The sequence below is a fragment of the Poecilia latipinna genome, unplaced genomic scaffold, assembly GCF_001443285.1.
Source record: "Poecilia latipinna isolate Pla-1442-1.1 unplaced genomic scaffold, P_latipinna-1.0 Scaffold290, whole genome shotgun sequence".
NCBI classification, from domain to species: domain Eukaryota; kingdom Metazoa; phylum Chordata; class Actinopteri; order Cyprinodontiformes; family Poeciliidae; genus Poecilia; species Poecilia latipinna.
The window spans coordinates 152,699-178,759 of NW_015112906.1; the positions used below are offsets into that span (position 1 = coordinate 152,699).

Genomic DNA, 26,061 nt, shown 5'->3' on the forward strand with positions numbered 1-26,061 from the left:
TATATATATATATATATTTGGATTAATAGCTAGTTAATAGATGCATCTTAATTTCTGTATGGTTATAAAAAATTTTAGTAAAATCTATATGGATGTCTAAACACAGGCACATTTAAATCTATGCTCATGTCTAAGAAAACATTTTAGCAACCAAAAATAATTTTGACTTCAAACTCTAAAATTAAATAAAGCCATATTTTTGCTGCTATATACATTCATCATACAGGATTTCATAAAATCCTCTCTTGCATATATACTATAAGAAACAGTCCTTATCTACATACTTCAGAGAAAACCTAAAATCTATTTGGTCTGTGTAACTGAAATGAATGTATAAATAATTAAAAATAATCTGCACTGGTTCTTTGATTTATACTGTTATCAGAACCGTAAGGAGAACAGTTGGATAGTTAATAGAGGCAGCAGACATGGAGGTCCTGACCTCCTGGTCGACCAGGCGGATATCAGGCCGGATGTCCTGGCAGTAGTGCAGGTAGCGCAGAGAGTTTCCTGGCAGGTCTCCTCTGGTCAGGATGAGTGAGTCTTTTGGGAAGGAGGCCAGCAGCTCCCTGCCGAACCGCTCCACCACATCGTTCCTGCTCTGGTCACACTCCCTGAAATAATTATTATCCATTCAACTCACAAATAAGTGCAGCCTCGGAGATCTGTGTTATATATACAGATGTGTACATGTTTGCATGTATGCTTTCTGGGTGCTCTAAGGGGAAATCGTTGGTTTTCCCCTTCACCCTTTTCCTTCAAACAGCTCTCTGACTGCCTATCTAATCGTAGGGAGACAGGTGTGATCGGTCTGACAGTACAGGCCATGCTCTCCTGCTTGATCAAAGCTGCTCAGTGATAGCTGTCTGGCACGCCGCGGCGCTGCGCTGGTGTAATCTGCCTTCTCGGACAGCTAACATCTCAGACTGAGCCCTGCGAGTGGAATCTGCATGCTAACCAAGCCTCTCTTTAGCCTTTACCAACAAGCACAGAGGGAAAACCTGACATGTGGAGTTCAGACCTGTGGGATGAAGTACAGGAGAAACAAATCAGGTTGACTCAGGAAAAACATGCACCTGGGTAAGGGATTTCAGACAGAAATTTTATTCTGCCCGAACTTTATAAAAGCAGAAGGCTTAAACTTTGAAGTTTTTCACATTTTACAGATTTGTCTTCAACAACCAGTTTAGCTGCAATTAGAGCTGCAAGTCTTTCAGGGTAAGTTTCTATCAGCTCTGCACATCTAGATTATTCTTTTTTATGATCAGCCTCAGTCAGGAATGATGGAGTACATTGATAAATATCATGTTTTTCATTTTCTTTTTAATTTCAGCTTCTATTAGATTTTACTTAGGTATATCTGATTGAAGCAGGCTGAAAAAATATGTTTGACCCCCTTTTCAGAGTTCAATTCATGTGACTTTACCTCCACTTCTCAATGATGCTCTACTTTCTGTAGATCTAGCACATGAAATCTCAGTAGAATATATTTATTTAGAAAGTTAGTTGTTGCAACTTGATTAAAACTGAAAAAGTTCTGGGGAAATAAACCTTTTTTCAAGGCAATGTATTTGTTTGGCTCCAGAGTAACTTCTGCAGCAGGAGTACTGTTTAACTGACAGATAAATGCTCAAAGATTGTGCAGAATTAAAAAAGCCTGCCGCTAAAACACAATTACAGCTTGGAATTACTAATAGCCTGTGGAAGTGCAATACAATGCAGCTATAATAATTATGTCCACTGTGATCAGAATCTTTGCTGTTGTAAAATTGGTTCTGTAATTGTCTGCAAACTTGAATGTCACAAAGCTGAACTGGAGTTTGAGCCCCAACAAAATAGGAGAGTTTAACGACGAATCTACAGGACAGAAATGATGCCCGAACAGCAAACTCTGAAAGGAAGCTTCGAATGCTGACTTTACTTTTATTCTTGTCCTATTTAACTAAAAGGCAACAAATTTAATCGCTTACTGTTTTATCAGGATTAAAGTTTGTTATTTCACATCCAATAAAATAAATATTACCCTTCTTTATCATTAGAAGATGGCGCTCGTACATGTTTGTCTCATAAGTCAATGATAAATGTTCACCTGTGGTTGGTGCGTCCCATTTGTCCCAGCAGAGCTAAGGTGAAGACCCAGCCGATGGTCTTCCACAGCCCCCCGTGTCCCAGCCACCTCTCCATCTTACTGTGAGCGTGGCTCAAACCGAGGCCGGCCAGAACACAAACTGCAGCATCACTCTGGAGCCAAAAACGCTCCACCTGCAGGTGGTCAAACACACACATGTAAAATATGCACCGAATGTACTCACAACAATAACAGTGCATTTACTTAAAGAGCTGCAGCAAAACACTTTAGGCAGCTGATATCTTTCAAACTGGATGTTGAAGAGAGACGTGTTGTTGCATACCACTCCAAGCAGTAACGGTCTGCTAATGTCCAGGTTAGCTCTCCATGCAAAAAACAGAGAGTAGACAAGCAGCATTGCAGTCAACAGCCAGGAAACCGAGCAGCAGGTCCTAAACAGGAAACGACACCGACCATAGTCATCTGCTTTTATTTCCAGTCCATCAGTATTCGGCTATAATGCAAAAATAGTCCTATTTCTCCTCATTCTGTCTTAATATGACCAGCAGACAACCCAACACAGAATATGCATAATTTTGACATAAAATGACAATGACTAATGGTTTAAAAGTATTTAAAAATTTAAATCTGAAAAGATGTTTTTTTTTTACATTTCTGAATAAACTCCAATTGAATTCATAAGTAAACAGAGTTTGGCCTCTGAGTTTTGTTAAAAACAATGGTGAACAAACGGCATTTTAAAAACCAAAGAACACAACAGACACATCAATTAAAAAAGATGAAAGAAAATAAAACCTCTTAAAGGCAGAAAAAGTCTTGCGAATGGGGCCGAGGTTTGTTTGTAAAAAAAAAAAAAAAAAAAGTAAAAATAATGCATATTTTTTTACTCCCACTTCACAGTTATCCACAACTTGTTGCTCATCTTAGTGAAATACACTGACCTACTGAATATACTATTCAATATCATGTTTATCTACCGTAATATTTCTTCAAAAATATTTTTTAAAATGTGTTGAATGACTATTAGCACTAACAAGCTGCTTGCATGTGTTAGCAAGCTGAGAGGTGCATGATTGATTTCCTAATGAGTCATAAAGAGCAGCTGCCAGCCTCTGAATCACAAACTCATTACAGTAAATCTGTAAAATATACTTAGATTACTAAAAAAACACACACACACACGTTGCTCTCATGGCAAAAACAAGTCATCATCTGAACCTGAAAGGACTCTTCTCAGTCAGACCACGCTCACCAGCAACAAGATGTTGATGGTGTTTTATACATGAAACTGCTTTTAAAGGGGCAGTATTATGCAAAATTTACTTTTGTGAGCTTTACACCGTGTTATAATGCTATTCCTTCATCAAACACATACTTGGAGAGTTGCCTTGATTCTTTCATGCCTGTTTGAGAAATCCTTTAATCTCCTATGGCAACCATTCAGCTGTGCAAAACGCCTGAGCAGACCTCGCACCGCCTTCGAGACACAGCTCCTCCTCAGAGGTGCAGTTTCGAAGCTTTCACCTCAGAGCAGTCCTCTCCCACCACATCCCTACTCAAATCCTTCAGACTAGCCAGCAGCAATTAGCAAACACCTGGCAAGAACTGTGCATCTGCACATTACATGAGCTACTTCTCAGTGTAATGCTCCTGAAAGAGCAGGGGTTTTTAAGGCGTTAAATTACAAAATCTAATTTCTTTTAAGTCATATTTGATTTATATAGCATTTTATAACATCTGAAGTAAACATAGTTACTTGACCGTGCTATAAAATGGTACTATAAGCCTGGAGAATACACAATACCGCCTCTTTAATCATGATTTCCTTATATCTCTACAGAGTTCAGAAAAACAATTATTTGCAAAACGACTCTTGGTGCGTAACACAGTACAAACTAAAATTTGCAGTGCTTCCCCTTTGGCACTCCGAAGGTTGACCTTGGTCTTCTTCATGTGTTTGTGTGGTTTATTAAAGTGCACCTCAGGGGGAAGCTGAGAACGGCTGGTACCCTGCAGAGCTCCAGGGCAGCACTGGGCTTTTATCAGCACCACCCCACAGACCCCAGCAAAGCCACCAATGTAATAAATTACTGGATCCCAACGCCACACGCACACACACAGTGACTTACTGGCACACACAGACACATTTGAAAATCCTAAATAAATATCAACCCCACTCGATCTGAATGAGGAGCGTCGTGACAGCCTGACAGCGAGGTGCCTCAGCCTCGTTTTGTGTTCTCCTTTTTCAGGATCAGCGTTTTGTCAGTGGTTTTGTTAGCCATCTTTCACTGCAGGGGATTATTTTTTTTTTTCATTGAGAAGTGGCTGCTGAGTGTTGTGTGCTGCCATCTTGCTCATTCTACCTGTCCCACAGGGAGAAGAGAAGGCCTATTCCTGCCAGAACCAAAACAGGAGGAGAGAGATCCGCCAGGCAGTGGTCCAGCTGGGCCCTGCACACACAGAACACACACATACGGATATGTAGCACATGATGGACACCAAAGACAAGCTCAATTACCCTTCATGATACTGAAGTCAAGGACAGCAATTATCAAACCGTATGAAAACAAACTCCCTGGACTGTGTGCTTCCTCTTTCAATCGGATTGACAGATACGAATGACTGTGTCATCCGTCCCCGGCAACCCTGTCCTCTCCTCACAGCGCCTGTCATTCACAAAGCGCTTGCTCAGTGCAGAGAGATAGTTCCCTGCCTCTTCCTTAATACCCATCTCTATTTGACAGCTTATTGAGTCTCTATATCTCCCAATGAATGCTGTGTGTGATGTGCTGGTGAGTGTGTCTGTGTGAGTGTGTGTCAACGTCTCCGGCGGGTTTACGTCTCCGCAGCGACATGCCTGTCATGTTCGTCTCTTTCCCCCATATTGAAGGTGTGCGTGTCCGTCAAGCAGCAGGGGTGATGGGAAAGGGTGGGTGGCAGGCAGAGGGGGGTCTGGTGGTGGGGGGTCCTAAGATGAACATGCAACCCCCCCACACACACACACACCCACACACCCTCTCATGTCCCATCAGTTGGAGAAAGATAGCAGCAGAGGGAAGACTGTAGCGGTGGCGGAGAGCAAAAGGAGGATATTTATTGGTAGGGGGGAAAAAAATACAATTTCTCCAGCTCTGCCGCAGTGTTTGTCATCACAGCTTGTCACGGTTCACCACCAGAGCTGAGTGATCAGTTCAAACTGCAAGAGAAACAGAACACAGCGTTTTTGGCCCCGTAAGCAGGTTCAGCTCTTTGATGGGAGAGAGTGGAACAGGAAGAACAAAAGCTGCCAGACTGAGCGGCGAAGGAAGAAGGGACTCTTGGCTCTCTCTCGGAAGATTGGCGTGTCTGCAGTTAAACCTGAGTAAACCACCATAACCATAAAGCATTGAGTGGCTGCGTCCTCCATCTTCAGAAACTAAATGTGCTCTCAGTGTGTCTGAGATCAAAGGCCGCACTTTTTACAGTTTCTCTTTTGCTCCATCTTACAATACAAACACAAGACAAATTCACACAGACTCTGCACATGAACCAGAAAAATGTTAATATATATATATATATATATATATATATATATATATATATATATATATATATATATATATATATATATATAAAGATGCAAAATGTGAATTTTAAGCATAACAATTTTCTACAATGACATGAATGTGATTATAAAATATCTACACATGGACTTGAAATAACTTGTAAAAACTTTTTGACACTTTACTATTACAAGTGCCATATTATTGGGATTTTATGTGATAAACCAACACAAAGTAAACATATTCTCTACTGGAATAAGGTCAGAGTTTGAACCAAACCACTTGACTGTAGCTCTGGCTGTATTCTAAGAGTTTATTTGTTGCAAAATCAGTGTGGATGTGTGTCTAGGATCATTTTTCTGTTGCAACATATGAGTGTCAATTTGAACATTGAAAACTCAAGGAGAAGACAGGGTTCCTGTTTTGTAGTAAGTACTATGTAGTAGGAACATTAACATGCTGGAAATAAAAATAAAAAAATCACATCAATTATATACTAAGATACTTGATAATTAGGGTAAAGTTGATAAACTCACTGCAGCATTGAGCTCAGACTCACAGAGGTCTCTGTCTTTGCCTATAAAACACAGAAAAGTATGGATTAAAAACTATAAAGGGCAAAATAATCCAGATACTACAACAAGAACAAGAAGTTTCTTTTTTAAAACATGATGTGCAGATCCATAAACCAGTACGTACAAGGCTGAATGTCCCATATTCTGCCCTCAGCAGGTGGGTCAGCAAACCGAAAAGGGTAGTTTGGTCCCCCCAGCTCCAGCGGGCGCTGTTGAGGTAGGACGAGATGGGTAGGTAGATGTACGGGAAAAAACCAGCGATGAAACAAAGTCCCAGAGTTACAAGGCCCAAAACAGACAGCTCCTGTTTAAATTTGAAAATGAATACGATTTTTGAAGTATTCACAAATATTGTTTGTTTACTGTATGTATGTAAGAGTAGTTTTACCTTTAGAGAAAAGAGTCGGTAAAGGACCCAGGGAATGATGATCAGCACATACAGGACCAGAGTGTGTTGGTTGCACAGTCCCAGGCCGCAGCAAAATGCGCCCCAATGCGCAATCTGAAAGAAACAATCGCAACATTTCACCAATGTCAGTTTAACGTCTAACAAGGAAGATGACAGATTTGTAAGGGTGGGTTTGATAGGACCACCTTCCTCCTCTGCCAGGAGTTCTCAGCACAGTGGAAGCTGGCCGTCAAGAAGAAGAGAGCGCCGACGAAAAGGTTGTTGAGGGTGAAGACTTCTGCCACCATCGACCACTGCCAGCTGAGCCTGGACACAGCGAACAGGCCTCCAGCCAGGACCGCACCGGGTCCAGGACCTGTCAACCTAACAATGAAGAAGGGCCTTTAATTAATTTTTAGACATGCACAGATGAGAGTTTCTTGGCTAATTTTTGATCTTGGATTTTGCAAGGTTTTGTCCAATTTTAGGCAGAACTGTGATTAACAGGATTAAAAAAATGTTTGGGCTTTTTTTTGTCGATGCTTTCTGAAGTAAACGGTCATTATCTATATTAGGAGGATCTCACGTCTTGTTGCTTCCCCTGACATTATTTTGAACACCTCAAACTGAAAACACTTAAATTTGAGTTTTCTTCCCTCAGTAACTAATACTATAATAATATAAATATATTTCATCATACCATTGTGAAAAATAATATTTTAGCCTCACAAACTAAAATATCTATTAAATATATCATTGTTAGACAATTCTACAAGCTACACATCTTCAATACAGTGTAGCAGCCATTTTTTTTGTGTGTGTGTGGCTAATTACCATTCTACTGGGTGTCATCTCAATACAATACAACAGAAAATGAAGACATTATAAGGTTATCTAGATTTATGCATCAAAATATAAATCTGTAATTTTAAAGTCAAAAAAGCACACTTAAGTACATGCTGTTGGTTTGATGCATTTATAGGTTGAAAATTAGTTTTGGGGTTTGATGCTTTAACAGAAAGTTTAAAAAAAATCTGATTTTACAGTATTTAACCGGGAAATATTGGCCGTGTAGCCCTACTTTAGTTAAATTTCTTACAGATTTAAGTTATGCTGAACCACTGTGTAAAAAAGTAAAATAAAAACAACAAAGTCAGCAACTTCAAACTGCATACAAAATTTCCGGTGAAATAAGCTTCCTACTTCTTTCAGACTAATTTAGGAACCAGCGATAATCTTCCTTCTACCCAATTTTTGCTTCTCGGACCAGACCTTCAAAAAAAAAAAAAAAAAAAAACACTCCCTGTGAAATGAGGAAATTCATCAGAACTTTGTTCCCAGCAGCCGGTTCATCTCAAACAGAGAAACCACCGTGGTGGAGATAGCACTTTATCCTCCGCTTCTTAAATATAATGTACGCACAAAAGTTTTCCCTTTCCTCCTCTCCTGTGCCGTTCCCATCTCCTCTGCAGTAATTGAAGCAAACTTGGGATAATCTGTCATATGCTAAGACCCACCACTTACTACTATGAGAGACAGAGAGAGGGGGGAGAAATTAAGGGGACAAAATAGTGCAGAAAAGTGTGCATTAAAGGGGGGAGACAGCGTGCGGGATGTAGGATGAAATACAGGAAAAGGAAAGAAAAAAAAGTTCATGACGAGAGAAGGGGAAGAAAGAAAAGGAAAAAAAAGCAGCCCAGTCCCCAGCATGCTGGCTCTGAAATATGAACAGGCTCGACAATTAGGAAAGTCAGGCAGTATGGCCCTTTCCACTATTGTGTGGAGTGGCTTAGAGTCCTCATCAGCCTATCAGCTAACTGACAGGCAGAGAGCTGCTCTATTCAGCACCGCAGATACAAGCTGCAGGCCAAACGGCTGCCAGGTCCCTTATGACCCCACAATCCCTTGCCGGTGACAGCTTCAAGCTCCATAGCAAATTAGGCGCTCTCACATTACAATCGCAGAAGACAGATTCCATTAACGGTATCTGAAATTGAGTAGAGAGCAGGCCCGTTATCAGACCTGACTCATAAGCACCGCCATTAATCACAAGGCATGATACCATTTATACATTTCCAGCTCTCTGCCTGCCGCTGTGATAGTCAGCCACAAAAGGCCTGATGAGACTTAGGCTAGGGGAACAATGGAGCTTTCTGAGGAAAGCACGGCAAATCAGGGAAAAAAGGAAAGGGAGAGCGAGAGAAGGGTAGGGAAAAAAACTCCAGCTTGCTGACTACTTCCCATTTTCTCACCCACCCTCTACTATTTTCCCTCTGTGTTCTCTGAATGAGACTGTATAGTATATGTGAGAGTGTGTGCACTTAAAAGGGGTGGGGGGTGGGGCGTCGAGTCGTGGGTCTTAATAAGAGATAGCAGCGTCTTTCTCGCTGCACCGCTCCAGGAATTAGTTGTAACTTGCAGGAAGGATGAAGAAGGGTGGTAGCGCGAGGGAGGGGAACAGACGGGGACTTTTGTTGAGGTGCAGAGACCTCCCGCACCCATAATTTTACATCACTGCATGACAATTAACCCACAGCTCATGGACTTAGCGGGGGGGGCTGGTTTAGGGGTATAGCACAGGGTGCAGAGTAGTCATGGGGGGGTCCAGCAATGTAGTTATTAAACAAAGTCTGCTCCTGCTTCTGAAGGTCGTCTGATGGCCACATTTTCCATCACACACAGTCTTGTTTTCACCTTCTCAAATACCCAACAAATCTCTGGTGGAGCTTGTCAGTCATTAGGAGTGCAGTGATGTGAGTACAGAGCAGCTTGTAAATGACCTGTCTGTGTGAGCAGGACCACCTGGGTCCCAGTCAGCCTCCTGGGCGTTTCCACAGCTCACTCCCGCAGGCTGGGTCCTCCCGGGGCTTCTGGGTATGAACAGGACACATCCTGACATGGGCATGGCCGTGTTCCCTGTTATCAGCAGTCGGTGCACAGCAGGCTGCTGCTCAGTGACAATGGGCTGGTTGAGACTTAGCAGGAAAGTGACAACAGTCAACAATGAGACTATTCTATCAGCTGGGCCAACCCACCATAAAATGTCTACATCATCATTTTGGTAATTAACTGAACACCAGACACAGGAAAATCTTAGTAAAACCAAATGTCACCAAAACATTATTTTATGTAAGTAATTTAATTCAAAAGAGAAACTCTTGCCGCAAATAAATTCAAAGCCTAATCAGAGCTATATTTTAATTCTGTTATTTTGATGTGAATATTGCAAAAAATCAGGGTTTCTGCAGGTTTGATCAACTCATATTTAAGGCTTTTTAAGACCTTTTAAAGACTAATATGAATAACATTTAAGACCTGTATTATGACTGAAATGTACAAGAGAAAATTGCATATTTTACTTTTTTTTTTTTTTGCACAGAATGCAAGATTTTTTTGCACAGAATGCACATAATATTGTATAGGTTGGCAAGCAGTAAGCCAGTGGAGAAGACAAATGTTGCCCAGCAAACTGCTAAAAAAAAAAAAAAAAAAAAAAAGCTAACTATTTTTTATGCTTTTTCTATGCTTAGAACCTTGCCTAGTTAGAACCTTATTATACCAGTTAGCTTAGAACCTTGCTAACCTTGCCTAGTTAGCAAGGTTCTAAGCAGCCGGTCTGAGGGAGCCTCAATCTCTGTTGCTGGCGCAATTTTTTTCTACCAGGGGTTTCCTTCCACTAAACTTTCCATCAACATACTTGGTTCTAGAAATGTAAGAACAGCAGAGACCTCTTGTAGCTTTCCCTCTGTCAAGCCAGCAGTATTTTCCATGATTATGGAGACCAGAACATATTTTTGAATTATAGATATTTTTTATTGTAATATTCTAATTTTAAGAGATTTTTTTTCTCAATAGCAATATATCATCAAAATAACAGAAACACTTGGAGACTCATTACTATGTGTAATGAATCTATAGATCACAAAACTGGCTCCCCAAACTGAAATACATACATTTTTCAGTGATAAATTTGACTGTCATCAAAAAAAGAATGAGATATTTTGCTAAGTTTAAAAAACCTATATGAAAGGATTCAATTTATAAAAAAATTAAGTGTTGTAAACTACACTTAAAACTAAGGATTGCAAAATAAAATACTTTTTTATTCCCCTCAAGGATGCAAGAACATCTCTGAATAATCACCTTGAAGAGGTTGCTCACTCTGTTCAACAACATGGGCTGGACGGGCGCCAGCATCAACCGTCTGCTAAATAACAGCACACAAAAAGCCTACACCAGCACTCTGTAGTGAATGAGGATTTACAATGGAGCTGGCCAAGCAAGCCGCTGTCACACACCACCCAGGGGAGCAGACAATACCACAGCTGTGCTACTGTGGATCAGAGCTGCGCTGCTCTCTAACTGAGTGGTGGCAGCGCTGGAAAGGAATCACACATTCCTGAAGAGGGTAGAAAGCCCCGGAGAGGAGGTGGCCAGCTCAGGCTGAGGCCGAGGTTTCCAGCTGGCCCTCGCTCACACACCCTGGGGGCTCCCCTCTGGCCAGGACCCCAGCCAGGGTACTTAGCAGCTATTATATGAAGGGTAAGTGTCTGATGTACTGCTTTGAAGTTTCAAAGCCAAGCAAGATAGACAAACATTTAAATGATAATGTATGTAAGGAAATCTAAGGCTGGGCTAAATCAAATACTGCAAAGTGTCAGTTTGTTATTACTGAATGATGAACTGGTACATGAATATAACACCATTATACACTCTTATTAACAATGAGTAGCAACATCTATAGTGAGTCTTCTAAAAAGAACTCATCATAGTTCTTTATAGGAGAACTACAGTGAGTTCTTAATTCATTTATTTTCATTTATTTCTTTTGAACAATTTGAGTTATTGTCAGAAGAAACAGATAAACAAACTAGAACGTATAATCAAGAACATTGTCCACACATTTTTTTAATTTTATTACATTTACTATTTGGTTTTAGAAATGTAAAATTTAAATTTTAGGCCAGCTTTTGTTCTCTTTGTATATGCTGTATCTGGAGTTAATCAATATATTGAAAATTAATTTATAAATACGTAAAAATCACCTAACAATGTGAATTTTTTTGCCCATTCAGAACATTTGTTCCTAGAATCTGTTTTTTTTTTTTTTTTACACATTTTTCACCAATCACAGATCCTGGAGGCAATCCCTGCATTCCTTCTCCCATCCTGTGTGCGGATGTAAGGCTGCAGGATAAACGAGGGTCCCGGGTTCCTTCCAGGAGAGCGCTCCTGAGCTACAAGTGCGTGTAAAATTAATCACCACAATTCTCCACAAACAATACAGCCACTGACATGACAATTTCTCCCAGAATGCCATCTTAATCTCCACCCCACACACAAAAATTATGGAAATAAAAAAAAAAAAAAAACAATTTAGAGAAACCCTCCTGTTCATGCAATTCCCTGAACACCATTTCTATTGCTGCTTTTTCCAACAAAGTCATTAGGCACACCCCAGCAATATATAAATGTTGCTGTATAGATTCCATTAACTAATTCTGGGTGAATTGTAATTGCCGAGTCTGATCTGTCTCTGTGCCTGGTGCCTTATTAAGGCAGCCTGTGGTGGGCGAGGAATGTAATATTGACGTCCGAGACAGACACAATCTCAGGCCCACGGGCGAAAGGAATATTAAACCGCTACTGTATTCTGCTGCCTATCTAGCCCTCCTCTCCGCCACCCCTCAGCTCTATCCTCACGCCGTAGCCAGTAATGAGGAAATAACATCTTCATTAGACATCTGTTTAACTGTATTAGAGGATAAGTCCTGGGGGAACCATTGGTCATGCTGAGGATGGGGAGAGCAGAGGAGGTCTGTTGGACTACAATATGACACATGAGATACACCAGAAAAAAAACAGAAGGGAACAAAAGAGTCCAGGGGATTTGGGGAACGGGGGGGATTCTGGAAATGCACGGTGACTGGAATCAGCTGGAGTTGTGCTCCGCCGACCCAGATCAGCGATCACCTGGTTGAAAGCTAAAGATCCAGGCTTTTCTCCAGACAGTGAATGTACCATATGAACAGGTTCCACAGCGCTCTTTTGTGTAGAAGTTGTTACTGAGTTGTTACTGAGGGAACAACTTTTATACTAAAAAGTTGTTACCTCTAAAACACAAACGTTTAGCTTTGTCCAGTGCAGTAAGGAAGCACAGAAGCTGCAAGAAGGAAACTGTTCTGTATTTGTAGATTTTCACTCCTGAGCCAGTTTTGGAAAATACTTTTTATTTTTACTATAAACCAACACTTCAATTTATACACAAAGTTTAACAAAAATTATGTTTGCAATAAATATATGTTGTTGAGGTTCCAATATGTAGTGTGGTGTGACAAATTAATGTAATTAATATAGAATAAATGATTGTAAAAAAAAAAAAAATTGTCACATTCAATGGTCACTGAGCAGTTACCTAGCAACCCGAGCAGAGCTCCAGCACATTTGGTCAGTTGGGTTTATCGCTGTATATGTTGTACAATGGCTGCTGGAAAAGACAAGTGTTTTGTTATTGAATTACTATTCAGAAACAACTTGCTCCATTCTTGTTGGTCGTGCAGGAGGCTCTACTTCTGCTTTTCAAAGATGTACGGTTGTATTATTACGCATCTGTTTGCAGCCATTTTCACATGCGAGTGTAAATCTTGACTTGAGGCCAGAAGCAACTTATTTGGATTTAAAGTGACAAAAGGCCCTAAAATAGCTCATTCTAAAAGGAGCTCAAAATAACACTAAAGTGTCATTATCAAGAATGATAATGTATATAAAATGTCATTAAGATGTTCAGTTTAGCCCATTGACCTCTCCTAACCTGTTCAGGGAAGCATCATAGTTTTTAAAAAGGAACTTGCTAAAATCCACGTTGAATGTTCAGACCTTTACAAAATCAGTGACTGGAAATTGGCCTTTATCTCTCAGTGCATCTTTAGAAAAACTCATTTTCTTGTGTCTACTCGGGATAAAGATTTCATCCGAGCGCAGCAGATGTGAGAAGGAGGGGCAGCCTGGTCACCTGCAGGGAGAGGTGAGAAAGGCATCTAACAAAACAAACCTATTCAGCTGTTCTCACCAACACGATACACCTTACTCCTGTGGAAAAACAGCCCACCTGAGCGAGGAGAAAACGTGCCATCATGACCATATGGTGAAGGTCCTTATAAGGAGCAGGAGATGGCTGAGAGCCCATTGTCCTGTCCACTGAGGCATCAGCTGTGCCACATGGGCCCTCTCTGGAGGGAAAGAGAGGTCAGATGTGTTTGCTTCCGCAGATCTGTTATGTAATCAAGTGATCAAACCAAATGTGCTGATGACTGAGTGTTTTTCTTTTTTGCTTTTTTTTATTTCCCGATATGACGGCTGTCAGCTCTTAACGCGCCCGCTCCGGGTTTCTCAGGATAAGCTCAGGAACGGAAACAGATTCCTCTCAGGTAGCAGAGATTCAGAGCAGCTTTAGCAGATAAACTGTGAAATGAGAGAGAGCGCGTAATATGGAGCTGTCTGGATTATCCCGCTACGAAGGGTGCATTCCTCCACAAACTCACGGCTGAGACCTGTGGCACTTCACCCAACATTTCCTCCGTGAAACCTCTGAGTGCAATCAATGGTGATTATCGTTACGTCCGGCATCCTCAAAGGCTTGTCAGGCCGTGGTGTGGAAACATAAAAAGACATGCAATTTGGCAATCAAACCGCATGATCGAGCCAAGAGGGCTGTAATTGACAAATCAAAGGAAGGCTAAAATGCTGCATTTAAACTTATGCAAGAGAGTGAATTGGCTTCCGAGCCTATCAACTTACATTCCCTCCACATTAACCACGGCAATCTGGCCAACTAATTTAAACTGATACATCAAAGGCTTGCCATGTTGGGTGTATTCCAGACAAATTTCAAGGTCTCACAAATTTATCATTTGATGGAAACTGCCAACAAGTACCCACATTAATTTCAATATTTCTTCCCATCTGAATATAATCACACGACACAATCGTTTGATTGGGGTTGGGTATATTTCTGAGCTGAAGAAAAACTGCACACAAATGTAATAGAAAGAGACAAAAATAATGTTTCTGAATCTAATTACTGAAGGAAAAGACTCAGAGAATTTGCAACGAATAATCAGCTGGTCATTTCTCTAACGAAGAAAAGGTCAGAGCAGAGTTTACTGAGAGGAACTGAATCGATTTTAAAATTCTGGATTCACCAAGAATACAGGGGTCTGCATAGTTTTCCAGACTCATATTTCCAGAGTTTTCAGTCCCATCAGTCCATTTTGAAAGTATAAATGCAAGAATTCATTACAGCTGGTTGTTAGGCTGTAGCTCCTTCTTAATACTTATACTTAATACTGTAGTTTTCCAGACAGCATAGGAACTCTAAAGTGCATTTGACCATTCTTGTGGACCCGTCAGTAACTCCCTCGCTACACAAAATGTTGCACAGATTCATAGTCCAACCTAAAGTAGGTCCTGGACAGATAATAACTAAAGCTTTTTATGCTTATTTTTCCAAATTGAAAGCATAGATTATACATTCTCACTTCAGCTTATGTGATGAGATTGTGCTCTGGCTCAAGTCTTCTCTATTCCACTGAACCGGGTTGAGTGGAGGGTATGGTTTTAGCTTCTCATAATGACCATTTATTGGAGTATAATCCATAACTGAATCTAAATCCTCAGAGATTACAATAAGGCTACACGCAGAAATCTAAGCATCACCCTGGCATGTTTTCTGCCAATGGAATAAAAAAAGAAGCCAGTTCTCCAACTCGCTGCAATATTGTAATAAATGCGACAAAACTAAAAAATTATTTATTTGGAATTGATTATTCTATTGATTATTCTGACGATTAATCAAATAAAAAATTGCCACATTCCACAGATTTTTCAAAAATACATTAAAAAATGTAAATAAACCAGTTAAATTCCCTTTTAAATAAGAAAAAATATGTTTTATTACCTAAAATGCAATAACCAAGTTAAGCTATGCTACCTGTGAAGTTTTGTATAAAACATATTTACAAAAAAAGGTCTATACATCGTAACTATAGTTATAATATATTTATTGTAAATATATGCAAAATATATTGTTTTACTACAATTTTGGCCTATTTACTGTTCTAAATATGTTCTATTTTCAGAAAATGACCTTTTTTGAGTCTGTATACTACAGTTAAAAATTAATCAAGTACTAAATTAGCACATGATTGTTTTAATAATTAATTAATTGTTTCAGTCCAGAATAAAACTGCATTGAAAGTGGTCAAAATGCATCCTTCTTCTCTTACAGTAAATAGGAGATTGCTGGTGCAGTCTGAACTGAAAAGCTCCCTAATTTATGTCATAGCCTTGCTTTTTGCTGACAAACACACACACAGGCAAAGCACCACACATCTGGCACCGTCACAATTTCATCTACGTTTGCTCTCCTGCTGCACGCTCGCAGAAGTTACATCATGCTCCCATCACGAAAGAAGCAAATTCGACGTGGAAGACTGGAAGTGTTTCGGTTTGCATCAACTGGGACAAAAAAGTCAAATGGTCACACTGAGCCACCACCAACAATGCAACGTGGAAAATGACCGTGATCAGCATAAGGGCGATGTAAGGCCAACCACAAGGAGGAAAAAGAAGATGCACAACAAACGAATGCATCAGATACTCCTCACATGATGGAGTCAGCATGCAGGCGAAGCTGCATGGTGGGTAGATGACAATGCAGAGACTGTAACCTGTGTTCACGGTTGAGTGAGGGGAGAGGTGGCTGAACAGAGGCGAGAGGGAGGAGCACGGTTAGCGATCCTGCTCCCCTCAGACACCGGAGGCAAGAAGGGGGAGATTAGAAATCGTGCCATGTCAGGATTGGGAGCATGCTGGGCAGCGCTGGGGCAGGAGAACATGGGACGTCAGGGGAGGGCGGGGCTGCAGGGCACCATAATTGTGATATACATACACACACACGCACCATCGCGGCGGGTGGTTGATGGGTAAACAGGCAGGGAAGGGTGGTGGGAGGAAGGAGGGCGGCTGGGTTCTGCTGCTGAATACTGAACAGAGGATCAGGGACGCCACTGCATGTCAGTCAGGACCTAAAAATACTGCTCCATGTTACAGATGGCACCAAAAGTAAGCAGAGAAACGTTGAGATGATGCTTCCATTCAGAACTGGCTAAAGTATACTTTACAACGCTTTGAAAAAAAAGATTCTGGAAACTTTTTTGTATCTTCTCAAATAAAAATGTGAAAAATCAGCCTCAAAAATCACCGCATTAGTCAACAAAATCAAATACAAAATTTGTTTCTCAAAACAGACAACTCACTTAAGTAAAAAATTATTATAAACTGAAATGCAATTGACCACTCAGGAAAAAAAAAAAAAAACGATCAGGACAACAAACATTAGTGATCAAATGCCATTGTTTAAAGAAAACCATAAAAAGCTGCATTTAAGCCAAATCTGGAAGAAGGTGCTCTGATCAAATGAGATCTAAGTTAGACTTTTTGAAAAGCAATAATGCACGTTGCTCCACACACACCGTTCCCAACAGAAAACAGGGTGGTGGCAGCATCATGCTGTGGAGAGGCTTTTTTGCATGTGTTTGACAAAAAAATCCATAAAAATAAGTTAATTGTACAGATGTAAATTAGAAAGAAGAGATATTGTGAAATGAAGTAAAAATTAGCTTTGTAAATATGTAGAATGTGAGATACCTTCTCTTTAAAGGAAGAACTCCAAAAATCTTCAGAAATTGTAAAATTTACTCAAAAAGATAAGGAATACATTTACTTTGAGGTAAAAAAAAATAAACTAAAATCAATATACAGTAATGACAAAACCGTAGAACAGTTAAGTATGTATTTTCATACCTGCAGACTGTCAAAGTGAAGCATCCACAAGCTGCAGCTCCTACAAGGCTGCACATAAGGTTGACACTGTGAGCTGGAGACAACCAGGGCAGCAGATACATAGACAAACGGGCCAAGAGCGTGAAGACTGGATATCCTGGAGGATGAGCCACCTGAGAACAAGATGACAAAATCTTTCATCAAAACAGCTCAAGCTCAGTCAGATTATTAGAAAAGAAGACAAATTTCCAGAAAGAACAATTCCAGTTATAGCGGGCCAGATGTGGCCCACAGACCTTGAGTTTGACATATGTGGTCTATCACATCCATTGTGGTTTAATGTGACAAAATGTCAAGAACTTCAAGGGGTATGAATAGGTTATAAGGCACTGTATGTTGCATTAGCAAACCTTTATAGACAATGCAGTCATATACAACAGAAATAAAGAAAAACTAGCTTGGTATGATGGCTGCTGACTTTGCTACTACAGCGCACATCTCCTCCTGCTTCTTCTGGCCTCTTCCCAAGGACAACACATCTCCCCTGGGCCCGTGATGAAGCACGTGGTGCTCAACAGCCTCAGCCCCCGAGCCACCTAAGAGCCGCAGTCGCTCTCGCCTGGGGGATCTCGGCAATCACAGCAATTAGCCGCTAAGTCTCCTCCACCCAGATAAAGGCTCAGTCATTAAACACAGGCTCATTCCCTGGCACTGATAACACGAGCCGTGCAGGCAGGGAGAAGGGACAGCTCCTCACAAATGAGCACAGAGCTGAAAGGTGAAAAAGTGACTGCTGCCACAGTCACCTCAAACAAGGAGAAGTCTTGGTGGGTAATTTCAGCTGTGAAAAAGGGAATAAATCTGAGTGAACATGAAAAGACGGCACAGACTTGAAGATGCATCTAAAGAAATAAAAGAAGGTCTAATGAGGGGTTGTTTGAAAGATGCAGGAAGAGCTAAACAACTGATCTAAGTGCAGAGACGTGCAGCTGAAGGCCACTGTTGGAGCAAATGGAAGCAGATCTCTGCAGCTCTGGGGACCATGAGAGGGGGGCTCTGGCAGCTTGGGGCAAAGGGACAGCCTGCGAGGCCCTGGGGAGGCCTGAACGGCAGACAGGCAGGCCACACGGACTGCAGCACTAACCGCAGGATTACTGGCATAGTGACACCGACACAGCCTCCCTAAAAGGATCACAGCGGCGTAATAAACTTTATTAAATAATAAAACTTATTATAACTGTTAACCCGATTTAGTTCATTCTTTGCGGCTTACACACACACACAAAAAAGAGGGGTGGATATAATAAGCCTTATACCGTACATAAGGCAAAGCCTACAAAAGCCATCGCCTTACCATTGACTTTAATTGGATTTGAAAAACGGGTTGCAAATTATAGCATTCTCTACTTGCAACTTAGTAAAATAAGTGTATAGAAAAGCAGGGGGAAAAACCTGTGGACTGAAAGTAAATTAATCTGCTTTCTGCCCATGCTTAATTAAACTTCCCTAATGCTTATAAGAGTTAATGAGTGAATTGATTAAACAATACGGCTAATACTTACCCCCAGCTCACATGCGGTGGTGATCAGCTCTCCTGTGGAAGGGAGAAGGGAAGGAAATTAATGTAAACCCAATAATTATTATTAAGAGACAAGTCTGCTCCCAAAGTTTTCCCAAATCAAATACTTGCACTGGGGTTTTGCATTAATTTGCCAGGATCAAAACCTGCAAATCTTCCCAGTGTGACATTTCCTAAGCGGCACGCTCATTCTCTTCATCTTCCGCGTCTCCCCTGATGCCACCCTCCCTTCTTCTGCACACACACACACGCAGATATAAACACACGCACAAACCATGAGACTCCCTCTCCAATGCCCTGTCACACAAAGACACACATATGCAGATCTGAGAATAATGCTTCCACTTCCATCCTCCCCGTGCATCAGGGTCCCTTCCCTTCTTCCTTTCTTTCACCGTTCAATGTGCCTCTCTGCCGCTCCCACACTCCCAGTGTCTTAGTGTCTCCTTTAGTCCGTTGGGCACAAACAGAAAAGGCTACGTCGGTGACAGTCACAGAATGAGGTAAGCTTTAAAAAAAAAAATAAGAGCCAGCTGCGCAGTTTTCTGACAAGCTCTGTGTGAGGCACCGCACAAAGTGAAAAGAAAACCCCTAAAAGCTATTTGAGGCAGCTTTAATGTATCTGGGCGCAAACCCATTTGTGCCAGAATACACCCAGAGCGTTTCAAATTATACTGATTTTTCACCCAATGTTTGCATCTCCCACTCATGGAAATTGAAATTTGGTTCAGATTAAATGACATTGATAAATGCTGGGGGGATCAAGATGGCTCCCTCTACTGGTGCTCCGGGGGAAGTCCTCTTCTCGTCACATTTATCCAGTGAAAGCATGCAGATGACGTTTACTCAAGATTTAGGAGTCAAACTAGTTTTCAAACTTACCAGAACACAGAAATGTAAAACCACAAACGTCAATGTATTATTATTGGAATTTTATGTGACAGACCAGCACTAAGTCGTCCATAACTGAGGTGGAAGGACAATTATACATGTTTTTTTTGGAGGGGTTAAATAAAAATTTGAAAAGTGTGGCGTGCATATGTATTCAGCATGTATAAGCAGACAGAAGTCACCTAGTTAGAAAATAAAGTCTGCCTGTGAGTAATGTTTAGCACAAAGGCTGTTTTGGCAGATCCTGAATCAACCACCCACTAACAAAACATGGTGGTGGCAGCGTCATGCTGTAGGAATGATTTTCTTTAGCAGAAAGGGAAGATGTTAAGAACTGAAGGGAACTAACATTGCAAACTGAACCTCATAAAATAAATACTGTTCTAAGAAAGGAAAATTATGCATCACCAGGGAAGGCTTCCTAAGAACAAGCTGCACAATTTTACAGTTTAACAGTAAAATATTTGCATTCATTCATATTTTGAAATGTAAACACATAATTTATTGTTGTTTTTATTAAACATTAGTGGAAAAAAGTAAAAAAAAAAGTCAGTTTTTTTAAATTTGGAAAAAAATATCAATTTGAGTTCTTCCTTTTTAATTACAGGAAGAATCAAAAACAATTATTTTCCTCACAAGAAAGATAGTAGTTGTGTATAATCTCTAAATCGGTGATTTAGACTCGTCTCCAGCTATTTGCCATGAAGAATGTGCAAAAATGTCAGTGTCTAGATGTCCATCAACACCTCTTCTGATTTTTATTTATGAAAAATATTCCAAACCATCCAGCATCTTCCTTTCACTTTGCAATGATTTAAAATCACACCAAACCACATTGGAGTTTGTGGTTGTAACAAGACACAATCAGAAAAAGTTCAAGGGGTAGAAATACTTTTTGAAAGGCGCCATAAAAACGTAAATGGTTATTTCAAATGCAAGCAGCTGTAAGAGTGTTTACATATCACAAATAAACATGTGCAGAGCAACAACATCGTCCACAACAGACCTCCATTTTAGAGCAGAATGGCTGAATTTCAGATGGCACTGGCTGCTTCACATATTTTGCAACCCTGTCGATACAGCGAATTACGATGCCTAAAATTCTGCCACACGAGGAGCCCAAACACTTATCAGTCTAATGGACCATGAAGTCAGAACTCCTCCACCTGCACGGCTTAAATGTTTTTACAGCTCAGTTTCACCTGGCATCAGCCGCCAGCTACCAGCCATCATTCCACATCACACTTTCTCATCCTTCATCAGTTTCTCAATTTCACTCATTTTCCCGCAGTAGTGGCACACTTTTACCCCATTCAGCACAGAAACTAGCACTAAGCCAAAACATTCATCTCAGTGCCACAGAGATGCGGTTCTGCAGCCCCAGTACTAAAAAGGGAAAATATTGACTCTACAGGGATGCAGCACGGGTGCCAAAAGTCTTTGTGATTGTGGAGCATGGGCACCCACATCAGTCTTCCCATAATCCCCATCATTTCCACACTTCACATTCCTAGACAACAGCGTACCCACGGGGCTGCGCTCAAGCCTCTCCAGGGCACATCACACCTAAAGAGATTAGGACACAGAGACGGAGACCTGGAGAATTCGGAAGGGTGTTCAGCTGGCACTATCAGAGCGGGCATCCTGCACCGTCCCTAAACACTGTGGAGAAGGGGCTGGCCGTTTTTTCAAAGACCCTGCTAGACAGCAGCACAACCAGCAGGGCTACTCAGCGCTCCAATTGCCCGCTCCTCTCCTCAGCTCTTTTTTATGTGGTCGAGCTTTCCTTATCCTTTCATTCTCGAGAAACGCTTTCCCTTCTGCAGCTGAGCAGTGCACACCTAACAAGTAGAGCCTTCACGCCTCCAAGTCCACATTTATAAGTTTGTAACCTTGCCATCACTCCTAAATAAATTAATTGTATGAGGCATTACCTCTAATAAAATGCATTTTAGGAATGGTAGAAAAAAAAAAAAAAAACTGGACTTTACCTTTACAACATCCTGAGTGAGATGTAACAGAGTTGCAAATTAAATAAATATATTACCATTACAGAATGTCTCTGTTGATATCACAGGTGTCATGTTTTAGCTGAAATATTTAGGTATAGTCACGGTAAATAGAAACTACATAATTTTTCAATTTTAGGATTTTACACATCAGGACATAGTAAAACTGATCTCACCTTAAGGTTTAAATCTAACCACAAGTGTGTAAAATACACAGCAATTTCTAAATTGTATGAAACAACAATTAACAAGACAAGACAAGCTGTGTATGAAAAAAACTAACTACATCCTTGCTACTTTTGTTGGATTTAAACCATAAACTAGCAATTATTCAGATACACTCAATTACACTCATCTTAATTTCACTAACCACCTGTAGGAAAGCAGGAGATTTGACACTTGGTCATTTTCTGCAGCAACACAATGCAAATGAGGAACGACACTAGCAATGACCCAAGAGATGCAACAGTTTCTGCACCAACCAAAGAGAAATCACAGAAAACTCAAGTACTCTGTGTCAGGCTGTACAGTTAGCATGTAAAATGCTGAAGTTCATGCAAAAAACAAAAAACAAACAAAAAAAAACAACTGATTTTTATTAAAGATCATGGGATGAAGCCACTTCCCTCTAAAAACAATATGGCAGCATGATGTCTGGTCTGCATCTGATCAAAACTCCATCCATCCATCCATCCATCCATCCATCCATTTTCTATACACCCTTGTCCCTAGAGGGGTCAGGAGGGTTGGGCTGGTGCCTATCTCCAGCTAATGTTCTGGGTGAGAGGCGGGGTTCACCCTGGACAGGTCGCCAGTCTGTCACAGGGCAACACAGAGACAGACAGGACAAACAACCATGCATACACACATTCACACCTAGGGACAATTTGGAGAGGTTAATTAACCTGACAGTCATGTTTTTGGACTGTGGGGGGAAGCCAGAGAACCTGGAGAGAACCCACCATGCACAGGGAGAACATGTAAACTCTATGCAGAAAGACCCCGGGCCGGGCTTTTATTTTGTTTACCACTAAATATCAACATATTGACTAAATGTTTTCTGTTGAATGACCATTTTATAACTTCTTACATTGTTTTACAATCAGCAATTGTTTTGACCTTTTGGTCACAATTTTCAAATGACCAAAAGGTCACTTGAAAAAGTACATTTTGTTTCACTGTAAACAAAATGTACTTTTCTAAACAGTACATTTAAACAGTGCAGCTGCCTTATATTTTGAACCATTAAACTATTTGCTTTGATATACAACTCTTAAACATTTCACATACACCCCTTTTAATATAACATAATGCTGTAAAATCTGAAAGAGAATTTTATTGTATTTTAATAACAGCACTTTAATTTTTCAAATGTAATTATCAGACATAAATAAAACGATTTTAACACTTTATTTAAGTTTTTATCTATAAAAAAATTGTATCAGTAGCATACTGGGAAACTGGCCTTTTCTGTATAACTGTACATTAACAAGTTTAGTTTAGAGAGCTTTATGATAGACCTATTATTTGAATGAATGTACCTGCAGCACCATGGACAGCACCATCTCAACAAGGCGCAGCTCTATTGGCTGCCCCTGGTGAACAACAACAAAGCCACGTGACCTCAGCAGCACGAGTTAGCCTGGTAGCACCAACCTGAGTCTCCTCCGGGTACAGTCCTCTGCACGCAGGGTACATACACTGCCGCTACGAAGGCGACCGTAGTCCCGGTCAGTATCCAGCCACCCTTCTGTTCCGCAAACATTTTTATGCGCTGTAAAATCCAGGAAGATGTCAGCCGTGTGTTGCTTAGCTAGCAAGTAACACTTAGCATGCCTCCACATTTAGAGCCAAGCATTTTAGACTGAACTCTGAGCTATTTCCTGTTGTTAACTACACAACCACACACGGACAACGTGTACCTAAGTTTATATTTTGTCTACATACATGGCTTTCGTCTTAAATGCATGATAATTAGCAAAGTTGAGGCGTTTTTGTTGCCTTGGATATAGCATCCGGGGGCTACACACGCCGTCTAGAAAACCTCGCGATATTACCGAACGGGAAGTAGTGAAAGGAAAAGTTATCAGAAAATCTGGAGATATAATCCTATCAGTGTTCGTGTGGCTCAAGAGACAGAAACAGCTGCTGTTACTGACTTTACTTCCACTCACATGGAGAAAAACGGTCAATTCATGATCTGTGTTTATTTATGTTTACTTATTCGACGGTCTTTATACGAGACTCCAGAAGCAAAATAATTTTTCATGTGTTTAATGCAGTGCATAGATATTTGAAAGATGCCTCATCTGCAATGTTAAAGTTATATTTATCGTTTTATTTGTTTCAAAAACACATCTGGCATTTTTAAATCCACACTTAAAGGCATCTATACAAAACATTGTTGCTTAGTCTGAGCCAAAAATTACCTATTTATTTTTCAAAAAAGGTTAATTTCCACACATGTGCTCTTTAGGTTTATCATAGGGACATTTATGTATATTGAGTTCCCATTTGCACTCCTCATCAGTATCTTAGAGTAATTATGCATGCAACACACAACTACCAGAATTTGGTACCCATGTTTGTGTTCATTGTGCGATGTCTAATGCACGCAGAGCCTATGTTATGCGTACATACATTAAGCTCCAAGTCCTATAGCAAGTTGATTGTTGGCATTGTTAGTGTGCTTTTTCAAGTTTTGATACTGTTTGGGCATGTTTGTCAGACTATCCAAGTGTCCAATTTTCAACCAGCAAGCTGTTGATTCTAGGTCAAATTTTAGAAGGTAGCCCTCTATTGTCTTTGTTCAATCAAGTCTGAGCAATGCACTTGTATCTCTGACAGTAAAACAGGCCTATAACTAAAAGGTTTCTTCAGCAGGGCTGTAAAGTGAGCTTAACAAAAGTATGGACTGAGAAGTTGCAGACAGAGTTAGAGATGAATGGCTGCTCCAAAATTGACAACTTTAAGCATAACTATTTGCAGGGCAAGTCAAATATTTAATGAGGATTAATTTGATGAAGCAAAGATTTGACGTAATTGGCCACAATAGCAAAAATAATGTTTTTAAGGAGTTATTGTGAGACTTTAAAACAAAAGAACATCATATTAACTGTGAAGTATGATAGTGGTAGCATCTTGCCAAGTTTCTCTATAACTTGCAAAGGATCATTTGCCCATTTATTAGAGTTGATGTGTGTATATATTTGAGCCTGCGCCGGTAATTTAGATGCTGTGTGGTTTTGGGAAATTTCTCTAAAAAAATTCAAACATTTTCACAAAATTCTTGTATTTAAAAATTCATTGAAGTTGTTTCTGAAATATAAATCCAGCCTAAAAACCAAAAATTCAGATTTCTCATTAATAAACCAAAATAAATGCAATATATGCGCGTACATGAGGAATCTATTCAAACATTTGACCAACACAGTATCACTGAAACATTTTGGTTAGTTTTACGTATTCAACAGCATTTCTTGACCCACAAACTGCTTAAGAAACAAACATCACATATATTTAAATTTAACTCCATACATTTATTGCAGCGTTTTAAAATCTCACTTTTTTTTTTTTTACTTTATTAAAGCTGCATCTTATTACAGTTACTCATTTTCTTTGACGCTACACCTGAAATGAGATACTCAGTCTCATAAGTGTCTCACAAGCGCCCATATTTCAGAGGTCAAGAGGTGACTGTACGTAAGAAATTGGCCTATTGAACTGATAATAATCCCGGCTCACCATAAATGAGTCTGATCCCCCAGTATGTTGAGCTCTCGATGAGGTGGAGTGGTGTCAGCACCTAACTAACTCTCCGATGGTTCTCTAATCCTCCTCTTCCTCTCGCCGCCACCCTCACTGTCTAATCAGCCTCCGACACGCACACATACACACACACACAGGCAATGCTCACATCCATCTGACACGCAGAAACCAAAGCACTCACCCTTCCTCAGACGGGGGGTTCGGTGATGGCTCAGCCCTCTCTTCAGTGTGATGTCACTGCTAATCCACGCTCGGTTATCCGCTGGGCTGCAGCAGCGGCGGCAGAGGCACGTCAGGCAGAGATGGGTGGGGAGGTTAATAAAGCACGTCATAAAGACTTCTATTTTCATTTCCTACATCATATGCATTAATGCT

At 40.5% G+C, this 26,061-nt stretch overlaps 1 protein-coding gene across 2 annotated transcripts in view; it reads right to left on the bottom strand.

Annotated features, from left to right (window-relative positions):
• tmem260 (transmembrane protein 260) overlaps positions 1-25,787 on the bottom strand; it is a 34,386-nt gene extending 8,599 nt beyond the window's left edge. Inside the window, exons 1-11 of one of the 2 annotated variants that reach the window (XM_015034170.1) lie at positions 25,663-25,787; positions 19,002-19,033; positions 17,461-17,612; positions 6,804-6,981; positions 6,598-6,711; positions 6,334-6,513; positions 6,171-6,211; positions 4,456-4,542; positions 2,412-2,520; positions 2,090-2,262; positions 443-614 (exon numbers count right to left, since the gene is read on the bottom strand). In XM_015034170.1, coding sequence (XP_014889656.1) covers positions 443-614; positions 2,090-2,262; positions 2,412-2,520; positions 4,456-4,542; positions 6,171-6,211; positions 6,334-6,513; positions 6,598-6,711; positions 6,804-6,981; positions 17,461-17,561 — 1,155 coding nt within the window. In that variant the 5' untranslated portion in view covers positions 17,562-17,612; positions 19,002-19,033; positions 25,663-25,787. Of the gene's footprint in view, positions 1-442; positions 615-2,089; positions 2,263-2,411; positions 2,521-4,455; positions 4,543-6,170; positions 6,212-6,333; positions 6,514-6,597; positions 6,712-6,803; positions 6,982-17,460; positions 17,613-19,001; positions 19,034-23,574; positions 23,982-25,662 lie in introns of those variants that run through there. The other variant, XM_015034169.1, reaches the window with a different exon arrangement.
• Between the last annotated feature and the right edge of the window lie 274 nt (positions 25,788-26,061).